General features: G+C 58.5%; 1 protein-coding gene across 3 annotated transcripts in view; it reads right to left on the bottom strand.

Annotated features, from left to right (window-relative positions):
- Nucleotides 1-20,505, bottom strand: part of LINGO1 (leucine rich repeat and Ig domain containing 1) — a 136,094-nt gene that overhangs the window by 69,114 nt on the left and 46,475 nt on the right. For 2 of the 3 annotated variants that reach the window (XR_014588784.1, XR_014588785.1), the window contains exon 3: nucleotides 13,794-13,836. Coding sequence is in view for 1 of the 3 variants with exons in the window: in XM_083850803.1 (XP_083706929.1) it covers nucleotides 13,794-13,836; nucleotides 16,928-17,008 (124 nt within the window). In the remaining 2 variants the exon portion in view is untranslated. Of the gene's footprint in view, nucleotides 1-13,793; nucleotides 13,837-16,927; nucleotides 17,024-20,505 lie in introns of those variants that run through there. The other variant, XM_083850803.1, reaches the window with a different exon arrangement.

Below are 20,505 nucleotides of genomic sequence, written 5' to 3'. Positions count from 1 at the left end.
AGGACTGGTGAGAGTCCGGAGAAGAGCCATCAGGATGCTCTGGGGCCAGAGCACGTGGCACAGGAAACGCTGGGTTTTCAGCCTCCAGGCAAGACCTCACTGCCCTCCTCGGCTCCCTGCCATCCTGAGGCTGCCCCAATAACCGGAAAAGTATTTTTCTCTTTTAATGAGACTTTTCTGTCGTTTTTACTTGCCTTTTCCTTTCCAAGCCATTCCTTGGTGCCCCGCTGAGCTTTCTGCCTTCACCAGCAGAGCCAGGAAGACCCCAGGGAGCGACATTTGGAAAGGAAGCCAAGAAATTCCCCACCATCACTCGACCTGGGGGCTTCTGCATCAAGCAAAGCACCTCGGGCACCCAAGATGCCAGAGAAGACTCCACCACGCCACAGGGTGCAAGCAGGGTGCCCGTGGCACCGTCCTGACGGGATGAGGCAGCCCCGAATGCACCCCTGCTCTCCTGCACCCCCAGTGCCTCCCTCTCCCTGTTTTTAATTACCGAAGCAAAACAACAAAAAAAAAATTGTCACCCTCCAGGAATTAATTAATGATTCATGTTGGAGCCTTGGCAAATCTCGCTGTGCAGAAGTTCAGAGAAGGAACAATAAGTCTTTGGCAAGGAGAAGGCGAGCGGCTCGTGCTCGGAGGCGTATGGTGCGGGGCACTGGCGGTGCCGCATTTCGAGCGGGGCCTCCAGCAGGGGTCCTGCCATGGCCACACGTCCCCAGAGCCCAGGGACGAACGGAGAGGTTCCTGCCATCATCACGGGCATCCTGCACCAGCGCTGCCACGTGCCTGTGCCCTCCCGAAATCCTGGGCCTGGGCAACTCTGACTTTGTGTCGCAGAGATTTAGGGCAATGAGAGGTTTTAACTGCAGTCCCTAGATGTCGTGGGACATGGACTTGAGAGGCTGGTGCAAACGGGGCTTGGGTAATTGGCGTTGAAAGCCAGGTATCGGGGAGATGGTTTGTCTTCCCCGCCAGAGGTGGAGGCTGGGACGTGCTGGGGCTGATTCCCTACAAATGCACTTGGCTGTCTGCTGACAGCCTCTTCCAAACTAAGCCGTGGTGTGCAGGACTGCCAGGCAGCCCCGCAATCCTAGCAGCACACAAGCTGTCGCTTGTTATTTAGGCAAAAAAAAAAAAAAGACCTGAGAAGTGTCTTTATCCCTATATGCACACACAACACCGAGGTGCTCACGCACGTGTGCCAGCGATGCCCTGAGCGACGGGCAGCCCGGGCAGCTCTGCCTGCAGCTCCGCTCTGCTCCGCTCAAAGCCCCCAGCCCCCAGCATCGAGGAGACCGCTCGTGCTCGGTCACCTCTCAGCAAAGACTGAGGGAAGAGGTGGGTCATTCTCTCTGCATCAAGGAAAAGAAGACAGAAGTTAACCTCCACCCGAATCGCCAGCCGCCGCGGCCGTACCAGCAAGGGGCAAACACCAGCACCCGGGACAGTCCCCCAAGGACATCTCCACCCCGGAGAGGTGGCCAGCCCAAAGCCATAAATCTTCCCCGACGTTATCTCAGGACACACACGGCTCCCCAGCCCCCTCGGAGCCTGCTCCGGGGCTCAGGTGCCTCTTTGCAGGGAGCGCGTAACAGAAAGGCCACAAATTTGGCAGAAAATGCAATATCCGGTCTGGGCGAGACTCCTAAATTAAAAGTTTTGTTTTGCACTGAGCGAAATGAATCAGAATCATCTGCAGAACAGGACTCAGGAAAAAAAAATCAAGCCCTCACTGGGAAACATTTAGGCATTTTGCTGCAGTAAGGGAAAAAGTATTTCATTTCTCAAACACCGAACCATAAAAACATGTTAAATATAACCTGGATATTAAATTAAAACATAAAAGTCAAAACATGTCGAATCAAAGAGATACATTTGAATTTCCTGGACACTGTCAACAGACGGAAGTCAAAATGATTTGCCTCAGCGCTCTCCCAGCTGAATGCTCGCTCCGTGGCTACGTGCTGGTTCTGATAATGCAAGCTGATAAAAAAATGTATTTTCCAATGGAAAATTGTAGCCCTGGTACCCTCGGCCTCCATTTCCAGAGCACCCAAGGTTCTGCCTGGTGGGGATGCAGCCCTGGAGAGCAAAGCCCTCCCGGCCGCAGGGGACAGCGGTGACATCCCTGAGGTGCCTGGTCCCCCAGCAGCACCCGGAGGTCTCCAGGGGCTCCTGTCTGTGCCGCTGGACGGGCAGAAAAGCCTTGCTGTGGGCTGTTAAGCATTTGTGCACGGCTTTGGAAACGGCGAGCGTGTCGCCCCGCTGCGACTACGGATAAACATGGCGCGGGCAACTGGAGCGCGAGGGAGCGCGAGGCTGGAAGAGGAGACGGGGATGGGCAGCCCGAGGCATTGTCCTCATCGCCCAGCAGTCCCGTTCCCCTGCCCCGGGTGCTCCTGGCTTGCCAAAAACCACATCCGGGACAGGATGCTCCAAGCTGAGCAAGGCAAAGGCGGGGAGGATTCCTCCAGAGCTGCCACAAGTTGCCAGGATCGGGAGCACCTGTGCACGCAGCGGGGAAGAGGAATTTCTCCAGACGTTATCCCGGAGGGGCTGGGATGTGGCATCCCAAGGCCAGCAGGAGCCAAATCCTGCCCGGGGAGATGGGGAAGCACTGGGAGAGCCTGAGCAGCACGAGGAGGGTTAACTCACAGCCATGGGAGCAGAAAATGAGGTTCCAGTTATTAGTTGATTTATTGGTCTGTCCTCAATTGGCACTCAGAACTCAGAAGAAAATGTTCCACTCCAAAGCATTAAGCATCTTCAAAGAGCAGAAGCATTAAAAATTGAAATCATAAAATAGACATGTAAATATAGCAGAGGTAAACGGGGCAGTGAGGAGCGGAGCCGAGCTGAGCCTGCGGGGCAGGGAAGCGGCCACGGGGTGCAGACGCTTGGGGGCACTGGGGACGGGTGGGAGCCACTCACCCCGTGCAAAGACACCCCAAAAGCTGTGGTGTCACACCCAGGGCTCCCCCTTCTCCCATTCTCTTCTTTCCCGAAGGATTTGAAGCATGGCACAAGAGGTGGAGCAGGGCTGGGGGGACAGAAGGGACAGAAGGGGGAACAGCAGGAGATGAGCAGGGAACCCAAGACAAGCTGTAAGCGGGCTGCCAGCCCCTCCCAGCGTGCCGAGGCTGGCCGGATGCTCGGGACACGTTATTTATTTCTGTGAGGTTTCACACCGGGGGGCTGGCGCTGTGCCTGCAGCGAGGCGGTGCCAGCAGCAGCCACCGGGGCTGGGGGCTGCGGCGTGCAGGTCGCACTGCACGGCTTCCCAGCAGCGAGCGTGTCGCGGGGTGGATGACCACGGCCCAGGGCCGTGCACCGGTCCCTGAGCTCCCCTGTGGCTCCAGAGATCCCAGTGAAGTCACCCGGTCACCCAGCTCTACATCAGGGGGCACGGCTGGATGCCGAACCAGCGCCGTCACCCCAACACGCAGCAAGGGCAGCGTGCCACATGCTGTATTTCATGGGATGGACAAGCCCTCAGTTTTACAAACTCCCCCGTGCCCCTCTGGCCCTCTGCCTGGGCGGCGGCGGGATGGCACCATCCCAAAACCAGCCCAGGGAGAGGAGCTGCGGGATGGGGAGGCTCCAGCCCAGCTGGGATCAGCCGCTGCAGCTCCCAGCCACTTCCCCAGCTTGCAGAGAGGTAAAGGACATGATGGAAACCCCTGCCCATGTGCAACAGCCCTGTGCTAGGCCTGGGGGTGTACGCAGGAGCTGGGAGCTGCTTCTCGTCTTGCTCCAGCATGTGGCCCAGCGTAAGGCACCATCTGTCAGCCGGGACAGCGCACCTGGGGAAAGACGTGGAAGGAGGAAAAGGGAGGGAGGGGAGGACGCAAAACCTCCTCACCAAGGTGGGACTCAGCAGCTGGCTGGGGACTGGCAGCTGGGGGTGAATGGGTGGCGATCCTCTCCCCACCACGAGCAACGACCGGTGTGTGGAAACCCCCACCAGGCCACGGGCAGGGCGTTTGAGCCAAAACACAGCGATAAAACCCATCGTGAGCCAGCAAACCAACCAAGGCACAGAACTTCAACCAGCCCAATGCCAACGGACACGCCACCTCTGAACCCTCTCGAAGCACACCATCGCCTTGGTCAACGTTGGTTCTGCGGGGACCTGAGGAACCACGGTGTCCCCAGGGGCTGTCCCCCCAGCACAAGGGCTGGCACCCCATGCCCCGGTTAACCCAGCCCTCTTGGCGCTGGTACCTGTTTTACCCCTCCGCACAGCTTCTCTTAATTGGGAGCTCGTTAATTATCCCAACGCTTTGCGGAGGAAATAAACAGCAATTAGAGAACCGAGCGGGGTTTTCACTCCCCGGCAGCCTCGCCGCCTCCCAGCCGCAGCTCCCACGCGGGCGCGCCGCTGCCCGGCCGCTCGCCGTCTGTTCCCCCGAGCAGGGCACGCGGCTCCTTCCTCCCTCGTGCTCTTCCTCCCTCTCCCCGCGTGGGAAGCGGCAGGCTGTCCCGCTCTCGCCTGCTCTCCCCGTCTTAAATCGCGGGGAAAAGGCGCTTTTCCTGCACGCCAGAAGGTTAGCGTGTTTAAAGAGAGCGCTGGAGCTTTTTTTATTAATGAGAATCGCTATAAAGAAAGCATCTTAATTAACATAATTATCCCGTTTGAGGGAGGCAGCCCGCACCTCGCAGACACTTTTCAAGCTGAAGACGCGGGCTGTCACACTCGGTCACCATTAAGCAAAACGAGCCGCTTTGCCTTGCCGAACTGCCCTGAATGCACGCGTTCCCCCACCGCAGGCCGAGCGGGGACGGCTTCGGGCTGTGGGATGGCGCAAGGGCAGCCAGCGGGGTCGGTCCCCTGCCCCCTGTGCCCCTCGTCCCTGCCTCCAGCACGGCCCCGTTGGCACTGAGGTACGTGCCCTGGGGCACACCCCGCTGGCGCCATCCCCCATCGTGGTGCCATTCCTCCACGGTCACTTTTGTCACGGGGAGAGCCCCCGGTGCAGCCCGGGCAGGACACTGGTGTACACCCTCATCAGCCGCCCAAAGTCATGCGCAGACACCTACTGAACTCGCTTCAGTGTTTTAGCAGGTATTTCCGCAGCTGCTTCGCTCTTTTCCTAACATCTCGCCTTAATGCGTGGTATAGCAGACTGTTAACGATAAGTGCTTTTCATTAAAACCTCCTTTATTTAGGGAGGACAGCTCTGATGTGATGGGTCTGCCCTGAGAACTAGTGCCCCTGGAGGTGTTTGTGCCATGTCTTCAGTGCCAAACCAGTGCCATAATGGAGCCAGAGTCACCATGCCGAGCACCCCCTGTGGCCCTGGGGACACAGTCATGGCGTGGGCAATAGCTACCTGCAGGCAGGGTGAGGCAAAAACCCACAAAAGAGGGATTTTTAGTGGTTTTTTTCTTCCCTTCTGGCTATGGTTTCGTTAAGAAAACACAGTTTATGCAATCACGTGCTCCGCCTGTTGTCTGTCTCCCCTAATCACCCTCCAACTCAGCAGTCAAACTCCACAGAAGGTGACTGACAGCTGGAAATCTCAAAGATATTAAATTCCTGGCGGTTTTGTGAAAATAGGCAGGCAGATAAGAGCTGAGAGGTTTCCTCGTCTCGGCTGAGCCAGGCTGCGGCAGGAGCTGGGGTTCTGCGGGGCTCTGGAGGGCGAGGAGGGAAAACCATCAAAGCCCCAGTCCCGGGGCTGGGCTGGATCAGAGGGTGCCTCTTCCAGGACGCTGAAATCAGCCGGTCTGCAGGTGTCAGCCCCTGGAAAAGCAGCCCTCTGTACTGCTGGTAGGCGCCTAACGACCTGCTTCCAAGTAGGAAATGCAATTTCCATGGGAAATACGTGTTTTTCTTGGTGGAAGAATTAAAATATTCAGAAAGAAAAAAATCAAACACTTTCTCTGCTGCGGTTCAGCACAGACCGGAACATTGCAGGTGGCTGAAAAAGATGACAAAGTTTGGCTCCGATCCCTCCGTGTGCTCACAGTGCCACGTGCCCCCATCTCCCTGGGCTGGAGGTGCCTCCGAGCACCCCACCAGCACACGAGGGACCATGGCCAGGCAGTGGGACACAACCCACAGGTGGCACTTAGATGATTCTCTTGAAACGGTCTGCTTAAAAACCATGCTTTTCATTTTTTATTGCTTGCTTTTCCCCCAGGATGAAAAGACCCCACCGAGCCCATCCATCTGCATGGGGAGAGCCACCAGAAAAAATCCGGAAGCATCTTTAGCAAACAATTTCCACGTGGCACGTGCCTCTCCCCATGGTCTGCTGCCAGCTTCCCGGCAGGGAGGGCTCGAGCTGGGACAGGACATGAAACGGGAGGAGAGCAAGGGGCAGGGAGAGCAGAGCGAAGCCGGGGGCTTGCTGCTGTGCTGATTTTGCACGGCGCACGCGCGGGTTTTTTTTTGCATGCAGGCTGCGAAGCACCCACTTAGAGATGTCTCAAGACCTACTTGCAAGACCAAATAAAAATACCTCTCCTGGCCCTGGATCGCGAGAGCTGGGAAGGAGGTTTCCAAAATTGGCTCCTCTCCCTGCCTGTGCAGAGGCCGGGGCTGTGACTCCGCCGAGGAGCTGTTTGTAGGTCTCCGTTCGCGGGCTACCAGGCACGCAGCCTCGCCGCCCTCACCCCCAGCGCCCGCTCCCCGGTATAAATAGGGCTCCTTCCCGGGAACGTCTGGGTTGGAGGCGTTACACAACGCGGCTCGGCGGCTCTCCTGCCCGCATCCCCTCCCTCTGCTGCCCCGTCTCTGGACAGAAAGCAGCCCCGCGCTTCGGGAAGCCTTCCCCCCTGCACCACACGGGTGTCTTATCAAAAGCCAAAGCTGCGGCCAGCTGAACAGCGATGCTCATAAACGCCTTAGAAGGGAAATGTTAATGAGCACTGAGCGGAGGGTGAGAAAAGCCCTTAATCGCATTAGCTGCACTGCCAGGGCTGATGAGTGTCCCCAGGCTCGGCTCCCTGTCCAGCCAGGCGGCGCGAGCGGCCGGGCAAGCTCCCAGCCCCTGCTCACCACCCCGCCAGAGCCAGGCCGATTCCTTGCCTGACCCCAGGCACCCCTCTGTGGGGACGGTGCTCACGCCACGGGGCTCTGAAGTCACGGGTCCCAGCAGAATTCGGATAGCTCTGCCCAAACGGGAGGAGGAGGCACGGCACTGCTCCCCGGTGAGCTCTGATGGAGCTGGATGCTCTAGGGCGCGGCCAGACAGGGGGATACGGAGCAGAAACGAGCCCTCCCTTTGGGGACAGCCGGGCAGGGGACGCTGTCCCCATGCCAGCTCATGCCGAGCCCCCTTTGCAGGGTGCAGGGAGAAAGGAGCAGGGCCAGAAGGTGACGGAGGCAGACAGCGTGCAGGAAGGCTCCTCTCCTGCTTTACCCGCTGCAATTACCCGTCCAGGCGGCCGGAGGGGAGGTGAGGGTGCAGTTTATGCACTGCAGCTCGGGTTGCATAAAGAAGCCACGTGCTGGGTTTTATGCTGGAAACGCTGCTCCGAGCTTGTGTAACTGTCTGCTTTTTTTTATGCGGCCAGGAAATTACGATATAAAAATATACATATAAAAATCACGGTTTCCCTCCGATTAAACAGCCACGTGAGCTGTGCCTTTTGTGCTGCCCTGCCTTTGGTCCCGCATGCCCTCCACGTGCACGCACACACGTGCCGCTCCACGACACACGGGGCCGTGGTTTTTTACAACCTGCAGATCCCCCTTGGGGGAAAAGGTGGTTTAATTTTTATTATAACCTTAAAAAGGAGACTAGCGAGGCATCTCGGCCATAAATTTTGGAAGCGACATTTACGTCTGGGCACATTATAGATGGTGATGGACAAACCTCGAGCGCAGGGCCTCGGTTCAGAGAAGCAGCCATCTCCTGGGAAAGGCGGCTGCTGCTCCGGCTTGGCTCTGCCTGGAAGATCTCCCTCCTCTGCTTGTTCCCTGTCCCCAGCTTGTGTCCCCTTTTGCCTCGCTGGGGGCTCTTGGGACACTTTCTGGTCTCCAGAGACATTACCTCTAAGAAACCCCAGCCTCCTGGTGCAGAGGGTACCAGCACAGCCACGCTCCTCGCTCAGCAGCTTGCCCATGAAAGCGTTTCTGGCCAGCTCAGATTGCTGCCCATCCTGGCCAGGGCACAATGGCCGTTGCTGTAAGAGCGCAATAGATCTTCTTGGTCACTGAATCCGGCTCCCTGCTAGCCAGGAGCCTGCCAAGTTTCAATTTGAATCCACATAAAAGATCTCAACATCTGGGTGTTTAATTACCGGGCCTGGAAATCAGGCTCCGCAGAGCCCTATCAGGCTGTTCCAGCTCCCTGGAGCTGGCTGCGGAGCACGCCAGGACCGGCTCCGGGCAGCCCGGCACTTCCAGCCCCGGCTGAAGGTGCAAAGGCGGAGGGAAACAGAAAGTGGAGAGAAACCCAAGGCAGAGCTCGGGGGAGCAGGGACCACAGAAGCTCCTGAGCATGGTGCTGGTGAAGCTGCCCCACCTCCTGTCCGTCTGTCCTGCCCTGCCCTGCACCCAAGCTCGCCCAGCCCCGTGCTGCTGTTGTTATTGGGATACCTGGCTAATTGCTCAGGGAAATCGGGCAGCTAAGTGTGATGTAGTTTGTGGCACGGTTATTTGCGCCCAGGAGAAGACAGGTGACAAATTAGGAGGTGGCAGACCCACTGTCACATCCCTGAGCTGGCCACCACGCCGCCCCACTGCCGATGTATGGGGCCACAAAGAGGCATCGTGCATGAACTGCTGGGGAGCAGGAGCTCTTGTGCCCGAAGGCCGAGAGCTAAAAGGCTGCGGGGTGTGGAGCTAATTAATACCCTCCAGGGGTGCCTGTCCTGGCCCCAGCAGCCGTGAGCATCTTTGCCCGTGCTGTATTTTGGGGTCAGCAGCCCAGCAGATGCGCAAAGGGTCCTGAGCCACCGCACCCACAACGGCACCAAATGGAGGAGCTCTGCTTTTGTGCACACGTTTCCATCGGCGTGTTCTGGAGGAAGGGATGGGCAGAGCCAGCAATAAGTACCTTGGCTTTAGCGCTGACTTTAAAAGATTATTAATAGCAGAAGGAAGCCTGATGAAGCCGGCAGCCTTGGCAGGGCTGAGCAGCAGCGACGCCAGCACCAGCTCGGATGGCACCGGGCTGAGCAGTGGCACCTCTGGGACCGCTTTCCCTGGCAGCAGCAGCTTGCTCTGGGCTGTCTGGGAGCCTTAATTCCTCCTCTGCCCTGCCTGACGGCCTCACCGCACCCGACAGTCCCCGGGGACTGAGAATAAGGATGGGCATCAGGGCAGCGGGCACCAGGGGACATGTCAGCAGAGCTCCTCCAGCCCCAGAGGGGCTGGGAAAATCAGCAGCCGCGTTGCGCGCTTGGCCATGCTCATCTGCCTCCCTGGGGAGCTTTGGGATACGGCCACGGGCACAGCCCAAACCTGCCCCAGAGCACGCGGGTGAGGGAGGAGGCAAAGAGAAGGGCACAGGGACGGGCAAGGGGCAACGAGGTCTGGGGACGGTGCTGCGACAGAGATGCTCACGGCCACGGGTGCCCGTTTGCCAGAGGCCCCCCAGGGGGCTGGGGCAGGCGCTGGGAGGCAGGAAGCCCCGAGCGGCCCTCCTCCCTCCCCAGGACACTGTGTTTTCTGAAAGGCAGCTTACTGTGGGCATAAGGGAGCCCACGTCCTTCTGAGTTAAGCTCAAGGAAAAGGTCTAAAGATTTTTCATTGTTTTGTCTGGGCGAGCTGCTGGGAGCACCAGCAGCTCAATTTGTATTGATAAAAGCCTCTCGCCTCTGAAAACATGGGACCAGTTCTGCCCCTGACAGGAAAACGTGGGCAATGCGGAGCCTCAGATCACAAAGCCCAGTTGTTTCTGTGCATTTCTGCAGGGCCACGAGGCAAAAAAACACATCTGACAGCATCTGCAAAAAGAGACGTCGTGAAACCCAGAGACCGGCGGGCAGAGCAGGCTCCCAGCCCCTTCCACGGGCGGCACCGAGCCCGGCTGAAGGACACCCTCGTCACCATAGCTCCCGCAAGGTGCTCTTCTTGCTCGCCCTCATTTGGCACCCCAAAGTGAGCTCCCGGCCGTGCTGGCACCTCCTCCGAGGTGCTGCCACGGACCACGGGGGGACAGAGCAGCGGGAGAGCAGGCAGCAAGCGGGCGACGTCCCCATCACAGAGGGACCGTGGGGCTGGCTGGAAGACGTCCAATTAGTTAACGAGCACTCCAGTGCTAAGCCTTGTCTGCAGTCAGTAATTAATTGCCACAAGACAAGCAGCAGCGCACACGTTTGAGGAGCTCGTGCCTGTCCTAAGGATGGGAGGTGTCCCAGAGGGTGAGTAGGACCCCGGTGCCACACTGCCCAGGCAAGGGAGGTGGCACGGGCGGTCTCCGGTGGCAGGCGAAGGGGACAGCTTCTGCCCCAAACCTGTCCTGAAATGGTGGGGAGCAGCTGGCAACTCTTTGGGATTTTGGAAAAAGGGATGGATTTTGGAAAGGGGTTTTGGAAAGGATGATCTGGATCCCCAAGAGACACGCATCCCCCTGTGCAGCACCAGGAGCGAGCACCACACCGCTCCCCGACGGCTCGTACCAGGAGCTGGCACATGGGGACACGGAGCAGCAGCCGAGCGTGGCCCTGGACCCCACGTTCGTAGCGGCACGTCGCACGCCCGCTGCAGGAACGCAGCCCCTGCAGGCTCTGCTTCTGATGAGCAGCGCTGCAGTAATTAAGCGAAGAGGAGACGTCAGCCAGGCAGGCACCTCCCACTTCCACCAGCCACAATCACCCACTGTGATTTTGGAAACCCTGGGATCATTTCTTCACGTTTCTTTCCCTCCCCAGCACCCTGTTGCTTCTGCTGGGGACACCAGGCAGCTCCGTGGGCATGAGCTGCTTCAGCAAAACACCACCTGCAGCAAACAGCGGAGCCAAAAGGCAGCACCGAGGGGTGGCTGTGCCCACCCCTGCGCCCAGCACGGGGCGCAGGGAGCGAGGCAGAGCTTTTGTCAGCCCTGCTTTTGGCTCTGCCTCCAGCAGAGAGGGCAGGTGTGTCGCTGCAAGCCTCAGCCCTTTGCCTTCTGGATGCGAGCAGCCTCCTGCCAGGCTCCTCCAGTGGAAAAGCAGCGGCAGAGCTGGGGGAAGGAGGAGCAGACCTCCTGCCGGGTGCCGGCACCCGCACCAGGGGGCTCTGCCTGGCACCGCGCGGGGGGAAGCTGCAGAGCAGTTCTGCGCCTGGCCACCGTGATAAATTAGCCAGAGAGCCGGGCATTTCACGCGGCTGCCTCGTCCCCTGCCAGCGTGCCAACGTGATTAATTTTCAGTGCAGATGAAGCTCGTTTATCACGGGCACGTGACGACCACGCAGCCGGCGGGGGCGAGCGGCGAGCGCAGGGGGACGAAGGCACAAGGCAGCGAGGAGCCATGCTCGGGGCAGCGCCGGGAGGAGTTTGCCACGTTCGGCTGCGATTAAGCACGCCGGGGAAGGAGAGCCCCGCGTGGGCTGGGAGCTTTTATCTCCGCTAACACAGGCGGCCGTGCGGCGGGAGGAGAGTAAGAGGATTGGGGAGCAGCAGCTGCGAGCCGATTACTGCGCTTGGGAGAGGCAACACTGCCTCTGCTGCCCTGCAGCCCTCTTCTCCCCTCGCTACCCTCTCCTTGAGGCTGTTTTCCACCCCATCCTCTTTTTTTTCCGCCCCACAGCTCCTGGGAGAGGCACGTGCTCCTGCGTCCAGCATCGTCGCCCCGCGAGCAGCCACGTGGCGGCACGGCTCCGCTCGTGCTCCGGGAGGAAGCGCCAGGAAGGCAGAGCTGCCTGAGCTCCCTGACGTCACCCTGCCCGGCACGGGGAATCGCTCTGCCTGCTCACCGCCCGCGGAAGCGAGTTGCTGCCCGTGCTGGAGCGGGGCCCGAGGCGGCTGTGCTGCTGGCACGGCGCGGCACGGCTCGGCTCTCCCGAGGACCAGCGTGCCGAGGCAGGGCGGCAAACTGTCCCCCGGCTCCGGGGCTTCTGGCTCCGATTTTTGCGCAGAGAATGGAGACACCGAGCGTTACCGCTGGACACCAGGATTGGCAAGCGGATGCGCAACAGAGGAGAGAGGCAGGAGGTGCACAGCAGGCACGGCACTCGGGTTGCATCGCTGCCACATGGCCAGCAGCCTGGGGAACCGGGAAACAACAGCAGCAGGGACGTCATTTAGGAAAAGAAAGCAATTTCCTCCACGCCCGAGCATCTTGTCTCAGCCTACAGAGGCAGCAGCCGTGGAAGCGACGCAGCAGGAGTGTGGCCAGGCCACGCAGGCCACCAACGGCGGTGACAAAGCCTCGGGCCGGTGGCAGTGCATGTGGTGGGACACAATTATCGGCCCTACGGGCAGCGCCGAGCAGAGAAGATGCATTTTTTGCTATATTTAATTCTTAAAGAAAACGTGCCGAGAGGCCAGCCGGGAAGACGACGCGATAGGTGATGGCCCTGCTGCTCTGGGGGCAGCCCTGCTAATTTCTCTCAGCACAGAAGCGGTGCCGTTTCTGCTGGGTTAAATTACACTTAGAAAACCCAGGGTGACTTGGGAGGCGCGAGAACATCACACACAGAGGGGATTTAGGGACCAGCTCAAAGAAGATGGCAAAGGGGGGTGTCATGCTGCCCCGTGCCGACCACAATTCCCAGTCCGTGGGGATGCTGGGACACACGCACACACTCGGGCTCACACAGCGCTCCTGCCACCCTGCTGCACAACCCCGAGCACAGCCAGGGCCCCGTGAGGCCGTGTCCCCAAAGCCTGGCCCCAACAACATCCGTGCCTTCAAAGGCACCCCGACCCGCGCACCCCTGCTGCCCCAGCACCCCCTGCACGTGGGGTGTTTCACCCTGAGAACTGCACCTTTTTCTTGAAGACGCAGTTTCCAGAGATGGTAGCAGCATTAAGAACGTATTTTTTAAAAAAAATAAAGGAACTGAAGGATTTTTGCCTTTGTTTACTGAGCTCCATGGCTGGAACAGGGACTCAGCCAGGCCTGGTGCACCCCGCGAGCACCCTGCCGTGAAGCAGAAAGCGACCAGGGCGCTGCAGCGAGCCCGCTGCGGAAAGGTTGCAGTGACGGCACTGCCTGGCCCGGCACCGTGAGGCCAGGGCTGCGACCTCTGACTTTCACGTTTCTTCCAAAGTGCTCCGATTACGCCACATCCAAACCCTGCTCCTCCACCAGGTCCCCGGGGAGGTTTTGCTCCTCTCCCACCTGCTGCTTCACCCTCTGCTCTTTCCAGAGCTCCCAGTGCCACCCCCGAGCACCTCGGTGCGGTGGTGGCAGAGGCATCCCTGCTTTTATTTAAATCATCATGTCAATTACTCAACAGAAACGCAAAGTTCTCATCCGTCAAAGTTTACCCAGAAGGATCAAAGATGCCCACACACCTTCCCTCTGCAGATTACAGAAAGGCAGCGATGAATGTTTCCCAGCCAGCTTTCACTCGGCACAGAAATAACCGCGCCAGCACGCACGCCTCTATTTGTGCTGGGCCAAAATGCGCCGGGGGCCGCATCCCGGGCTCCTCCCCTGGGAGCAGCACACAGGGAGCTGCGCGGGCCACATGGAGCAGCAGCAGCGGAGGTGGGATGGGGCGACCTCTCCGGAGCCTGGGTGATGGGGAATATAACCCGGCCATCACAACCAACCTGCCCGCTCTGCTTTGGGAGAGCTCCCCGCAGCAGGAGGGGTCCCCTCCCTCGCCCCGCCAGCACACGGAGGGTGCTCCAGCACCAGGCACGCCCGCAGCGAGGAGGAAACGCGATGGCACTTACCGGAGCCGAAATCTTGCGAGGACCTGCTGGCTAGGCACGGAACCTGGAAGGGAGCAGAGAGAGAGACGTGCTTCAGTGGGCTGGCTGCCGACAGCAGTGGGCATTTTAGAAGGGGGACGCGGGAGGGCTGGCGTCGCACCAGCCCTGCGGGGAGGGGTCCTGCCTCCCAGCCACCCCCGGCAGCACGCGGAGCTGGCAGGGGGCTGCTGGCCGCGGGACAGCCCCAGGCATCACCAGGTTCACTCGGTCTGAACCCTCCTGGCTCGGCTCTCAGCCACTGTGCTGGGTCGCTGCCAGGTGCCCAAGCCTAGGAGCAAGAAAACGGAGCTTTCCCCCTGCACCCTGAGCCACGTGGGCTCACACGGGGCTTTTGGGGTGGGCCAGGCTGCCACCTCCTCCCTCCACCTTGCACAGCACCAGCAGCCTCCGTGGGGACACCATCCTGGGGGACACCGTCACCTTCCTGGGGGACACGTCCTGGGGGTCCCCGCCGAGGAGCACCGAGGCTCCCGGTCACGCAGGGCCCAGCATCCCGGAAGACTCGTGCTTCAGCAGAGGAAGCGGGGTGTGCTGGGAGGGAACTTTTACTCGCTTTGAATCCGTAAATTAGTTCTCGCGCCCAGGCTTTGCATCTGCTGAGAGCCTGCTGCCCCTTCCCACGCCAGCCAAGGCTGCGCACCCACGCCGAGGAGCTGCGTGGTGCTCCTGCTGGCTGCTCCTGTCTCTTACCACTCTCCGTGCCAATAGCTGCGATGGGGTGCAGGCACACCCCAAAACAGAGAGATGCACTGCTGGCACCCGCCCTGGTCCAGCACTTAGCGCTCCCCTCTCCAGTACCTCACCAGCCCGGGTACGGCGCTATGCAAATCCATGCAAAGGAGTCACAACAACTATAAATATCCGTGAAAAATCTTCCCATAAATACGAGGGAAGGGGAATTTACAGCGCTTTCTTTGGAGATTTCTCCAGGTGTTCCCTATTAAGCCATTGTGTTCGTTTGCATAAGTATTCCTCAGACAATAACGCACGGGCTGCAATCAGTTACCGGCTCTGCAAACAGAGCAGCGGCGGGCGCACCGCACTCCAGCAGCCAGCCGTAAAGATGACAGACGGGCTCCTGACGTCACCAGCTCTTGGGGGGGGTGTTTTAAATCAGCCACAGCCAGCAACAGGTTGTGCTCACCCGATCCTACGGCGGGAGGACGAGGGGACGAGCTGGGACCCTTTGGTCATGTCCCAAGGGACAGCCCGCTGCTCGGTCCCTGCTCGGGGACGCTTCCTGGCATTGCCCTGCTCCTTCGGAAGAGGGAAAAGGAGCAAAGTCTTCCTCCCCCCCTCACCACGCACCAGGCCTCATCCTGAGCAGCTCTTGCGAGGCTGCTGTTGTGTTTTTCAGATGTGACAGCTCTTTGCGTGTTCAACGCGTCCCTATCACGGCTTCCGTGTCCTTCTGGGGAGATGGGAGGGAGACAGGAAGAAGAACAACACATTTTCTCCCCGCACGAAATTCCGAGCATGTCCTCCGCTGAGTGCAATTACTGTGTATATGACTCCTGTAATCTGGCTAATACAGTTAAGTATGCTGGAGATTAAGGGATTTCGGACTGCAAAGTCCATTTCATCCAGCCAGGCCTGTGCGAGGCAATGCCAGCAGAGAAATGCTCCTGCAGAGGCACCCGGACCGAGCCGGGGCAGGCACACCACATCCCCAGGGGGCTCTCAGCAGGGAGAGCAGTCCCCACACTGTCCTCCCTGGGCAGGGAGCACGGGGACAGCACCGCATCGCCCCCAGCACGACCAGCCTGGAGCTGGTGGTGCCCAAATTCAGCATCTGCAGGAGCTGGCGGCTCTTGATGGCCACGGCCCCAGCTGGGACCCGAAGAGGCTCCTCAGGGCTGCTCCTGACCTCGTGCCCAGCAGTGGGGGAACATCGCTGGCCATACAGCACACACAGCCCGTTAGGGGATGTTCTCCGCTGGCTCTGCGTGCAGCGCGGCCGGCTGGGCTGCCCAGGTGTTGGAGTGGATGCATCTGGGGACACGACAGAAATGGTGAAGGACTTGAGCAGTCACGGCACCGCTGCTTCGAGCGCTCTTCAGGCAATAGGAGAAGAGCCTTTATCTCCGGGCTAGAGAGTTAATAACAGCACAGGAATAAAAACTCAGCTTTGGCTGAAGCAATGGTTTGCAGAGAGGGAAGCTGGAGCACACGGCAAGCCCCAGGGCTGCAGGATGAAATGGACAGAGGGAAATCCTGCCCTGATTCCTGCCTTGTAGACCTCCTGCACAAGGAGGTCCCCCAAATAAACCCCCTTGGGGGTCAGCATCCTCCCTGCCAGGTGAATGAGGGCACAACCCACACCCAGACACTGCTCCTGCCCAGGGGATGCCATGGAGAGCTGCCTCCAGCTCCTCCAGCCCGAAGCAGAGAAGACACGGGGTTGTTCTGCAAGCACAGACGACCGAAACGGAGCAGGGAGGTGGCTTTAGGGGGTAAAAGCTGCCCTTCCAGGGCCGCCCCGTGCCCCCACGCAGGCTCAGCCCCAGCCAAACGCTAGCTTGCCCTCGTGCTTGGATGCCTGGCTCCAAATGTCAGCTTTTACGCAGTGTTGTACAGCGCAACCCCACGTTGTCGGGAGATACCCCAAAGCTATCGACACATCTGGATGCAAATGAGCGTTTTAGCGCCCCACACGGTTCCATGCATACGCAATGGATTTACTGTCGCTTCTCGTAGCGTTAGGAGGGATGAAATAAAGCAGCCGAGCAGCAATGGGCAGGTGGAAGCAGCCACCAGCCGACTCGAGGGCTTCGGCTGGGAAGGGAGCTCTGGAATAAGAATTAGCGGTTCACTAAATTCTCCACCCTACAGAAGCTTCCCCCATATGTACCCCATCTTTTGGCTTCGCAGCATCCTTCTGAGCACTGCTAATTCCCCCGCAGGGGAATTCAGAGCACATACAAAGCTGCCCAAGAAGCAGCTCTGGTTCACTTGGTGCCCATTTTTCACCCAGAAGGATGCCAAGAGGTCTCTGCCCGCCGTGTTCTCCCAGGAACCGGGGCCGTGGGCTCTCATTTCAGACGGGCTGTGCAGGGGAGCGAGTTCACCTCTGCAGCAGAAAGCCCATATTTTACCTGACGAATTGAGCTCGGCCCGAACCTCGGCTTTCCATCAGAAAGTGTTGGCACAGGAAATTTGTGGCCGGCCCTTTTCATCAACCCACGCGGCCTCCGGCATGAGGAAGGGCTTTCGGATAGCGCAGCGCTCCTCGAGGCAGCAGATAAATGTCCAGCTGGGGAGGGTGGCTGCGGGCTGAACCCAGACACGCTCGGACTCGAAAATAAGGTGGTTTTTAGACACGAGTACCAACGACTGGAGCAGGAGGAAATCTCTGCCTTCAGATATCTCAGGGGGAAGACAGGGTTAAAAAAAAAAGAAGAAACAATCCCAGGGAAAGACTACAACACCTTGAAACCTCTTCCTGCTTTGAAAGGCAGGCCTGGTGCAGGGAAAGAAAGCCTCATTACCATCAGAAATCCTCTCTCCCTGCCCTTACCTCCCCGCTCATTTCCATATCACAGGGCACACAATGCCTTTCTTCTCCGGGAAAATGTCCCATTTTGCAGAGACCCGTGCCCAGCACGGCAGTTGGGAGACGGGGAACAAAAGCCCCAGTCCAGGCAGCACCGGTGGGTGACTCCTAAGACCCTTATCGCCAGTCAGGGACAGTTTTTATCATTGTTATTATTACCAGACTACTTTATCTTTTCTTTTTCTTAGCTTCGAGATTCCTTAGTCAGTCAAATAACACTCAGGCGTAGCAGAAGCGGCAGAAAATAAAGCATTGTAAGGGGTTCAGGAAGTTATTTTCATCTTAACGAACGTGTGAGAAAGGTTGACGAGTCTTTATTCTGCTCTTAGGGGATCGTCTGCAGGTTCCCGGCTGATAGGGGGAAAAAAAAATTAAAAGCATCAGAAGAAATGACAAGAAGAAGTAAAAGCCACTAAATGTACGTGATGTGCACCCCTACGAAGGGTGCCTTGGAGCCGGGAGTGCACAGGGTGCTTTGTCCCAGTCAGAATCAAAAATCTGTGGTTTTCCACAGAAAGTGCCCCAAACATGAGCCAGCCCAGGCGGCACCGGTCCCGGCCATCGCTCCCACAAGCAGAGCCTGGAGAGGAGATCCCGTCCCAAACCCTACTGCGCACACCTCCTGTGCGCAGAGGTTGCGATAAGACCAGGAGACGCTGAGCTCCCAGGGCCCTGCTCCTGCCTGGCCATGGGGTGATCCTGGCCTCTCTCGGCGGGGCGGTTTCCGCACTGAGCGGGGCCACCCTGCCATTTTCCCATCCCAAAGCATCGCAGGTGGAGCAGGGTGGGAAAGCAAAGCAGTATGGACATGGAGCAGCATCCCCCCAGGACCCAAGCCCCACGTCACTGGATTCATCCTGCTCCAGTCTGGCTGCTCCGATAAAAGCAAGGCGAATCCAGCTGTGCAGGGCAAGTATTTCCTACGAAGACCTTGGGAAAGGGAGCTGGGGCTCCTGGAGCAACAACAAGCACACGAGGCTGTTTGCGGGGCAAGGAAGCCTCCGAGGACGCAGTGCCGGGGGGCAGAGCTGCGGGGTCCTGGCACCCCGGGGGTCCTGGGGGTGCTGGTTCCAGGGGTTTGGTCCCCCTGCCAGGGGGAGCGGGGGCCATCCCGCACCATGCCGGCTGCCCAGCGGCTGCGCCGCGCCGCGGCGGGGCTGTCAGCAGTGATTGATGGCGCGGTTCAGGAGGAAATAAATTCGCAGGCTTTCGCAGGAGGTGAACTGGGGGGTGTATCCATCTTAAAGATACTTAATGAATGTGCCTCAGCACGCCGAGTGGCAGCAGATACATCTCCGCAGCCAGCGCTCCCTGCGCTGCTCCTTGCGAGGTGCAGGTGCAATTTAACAGCTTCTTATCGATTTGAGTTACGCTCCCGGGGCCCCGGCAGCATCTGTATTGCCCCGGCCCAGCAAGAGCCCTGTGGTCACGGTGGGGTCTTGCCCGGTGCGAAACCACCCGCCGCACACTGCCTCTGGGGACAAAGCCAGCTGTCTGGGCAGAAAAGATGTCCTTGTGGCCTCCTTGACGCACATCAACGTTCCTACGGGATTCGGCTCAGCCTCAAGGGAGAGGACGGTGCTGCGCTGCTGGAGCCTGCCCAGAACCGAGGTGGGACAAGAAGGATGGTCCAAAAGGGAGATGCTGCAGTACTGAGAGAATCACACAATCATACAATCATAGAATATCCCGAGTTGGAAGGGACCCATAGAGAGGTAGGAGGGGAACTGCAAGCAAAATAAAAGAAAGGCGGACCTTACAGATGACACCCTTGCAGGAAAGACTTTGGAAAGCCTTCGCTTTTAAGGCAAGAAAAGTGGCAATCAGCAGTTCTGGTGCATGGCTTTGCTTTGTTTTTCCCTCTTTCCCTCGAGGGGGAAAAAAGAAAGAAAGAAAACAGCACAGAAAAGCAGAGCCCTGCCTGACCTTTCTGGCTACGCGACCTTGTCTGAATCACTGGCTGGTAACAATGAGTGAAATGCCAGTGCCCCGGTTCCTAAATACCAGCCTCCTCTCGGGGTGGAACGCCAGCTTTCGGAGGTGTAAATGCCGCCAAGCAAATGTCACCCTCCCCAAGGTGTCAAATGCCAGGGTGGCTCGGCCTCGGGCGGGCACCAGGGCTGGGGCATGGGGAGGGTGGCCGTGACCATGGGGTCCTGCCCAGGACCCTGCCAGCTCCTCCAGGCCCTGCTCTGCTCCGGTGCTCCCCCACATCGGTGGCACGAGGCGTGGGGAGGGCAGGATCCTGTCCCCTCGGTGTCCCGACAGCACCCCAGCTCGGAGAGCTGCCCCTGATGTTGGTTTTCACCCTTCTCAAGTGCTGCTCCCCAACACATCACCTATCAGACCTTCCAGAGCGGCCAGCTAACCAAGCAAATCCAATTTAAGACTGTTTCGCATCCAGACGACACGGTTACTTCCAGTTTTCTCGGATAAATGGAAAAACAAGCGAGTAGCAGGAGATATTGCCATCTAACGAGTTTACCGCTACCTAGAACTCCTCATTTTCAGCGAGTACTCCTGTTGCTACTCTTAATCCCATTTATTAAACACGAGGAATCATCAAGCACGCCGTCGTCGTGGCACTGAGCAAAAGCAGCACCTATGTAAAGCCAGGGATGTTTGCCACATTTCCTCCTGCAGCCAAGGCCTTGCTGGACACAGAGCCACGTTCTCCAGCAGCTCCCCCTTCCCTTCTCCCCGCTTGGCGTCGGCGTGGGCTCGGGAAACCCATCCGGAGCAGATTTGTTCCCCCAGCCCCGGGAAAAGTCACTGGGGGCTGTACAAACACCGCCAACCTTCCTACCTGCCGCTGGAAACACGATAAGCCACGTCAGGAAATGAATGAAGTTGCTTTTTGTCTTGTGGGATTTGGAGCTTTTCTCTTTCCCCACACCCACACCTTTTTTTTTTCCCCCGTAAATGTGTGAAATAATTTTACCACCCTTTTTTTTTTTTTTTCCTTTCAGCTACTCCTCCTCTCCCCGGATCTCGCCCTTCCTGGCATTTGAAAATAGCTCACGAAAAGGAGGAGGAAGAGGTGGAAAAAAATAAAATGAACCGTGTGGGGATGAAAAAACAGAAGGGGAAAAAAGGGAAAAATACAAGAGTGAAAACATA

Source organism: Anser anser (genome assembly GCF_964211835.1).
Source record: "Anser anser genome assembly, chromosome: 10".
In the NCBI taxonomy this organism is placed as follows: domain Eukaryota; kingdom Metazoa; phylum Chordata; class Aves; order Anseriformes; family Anatidae; genus Anser; species Anser anser.
Note: the sequence above shows the minus strand (reverse complement) of the source record. Positions and strands in the feature narration are given on the sequence as shown.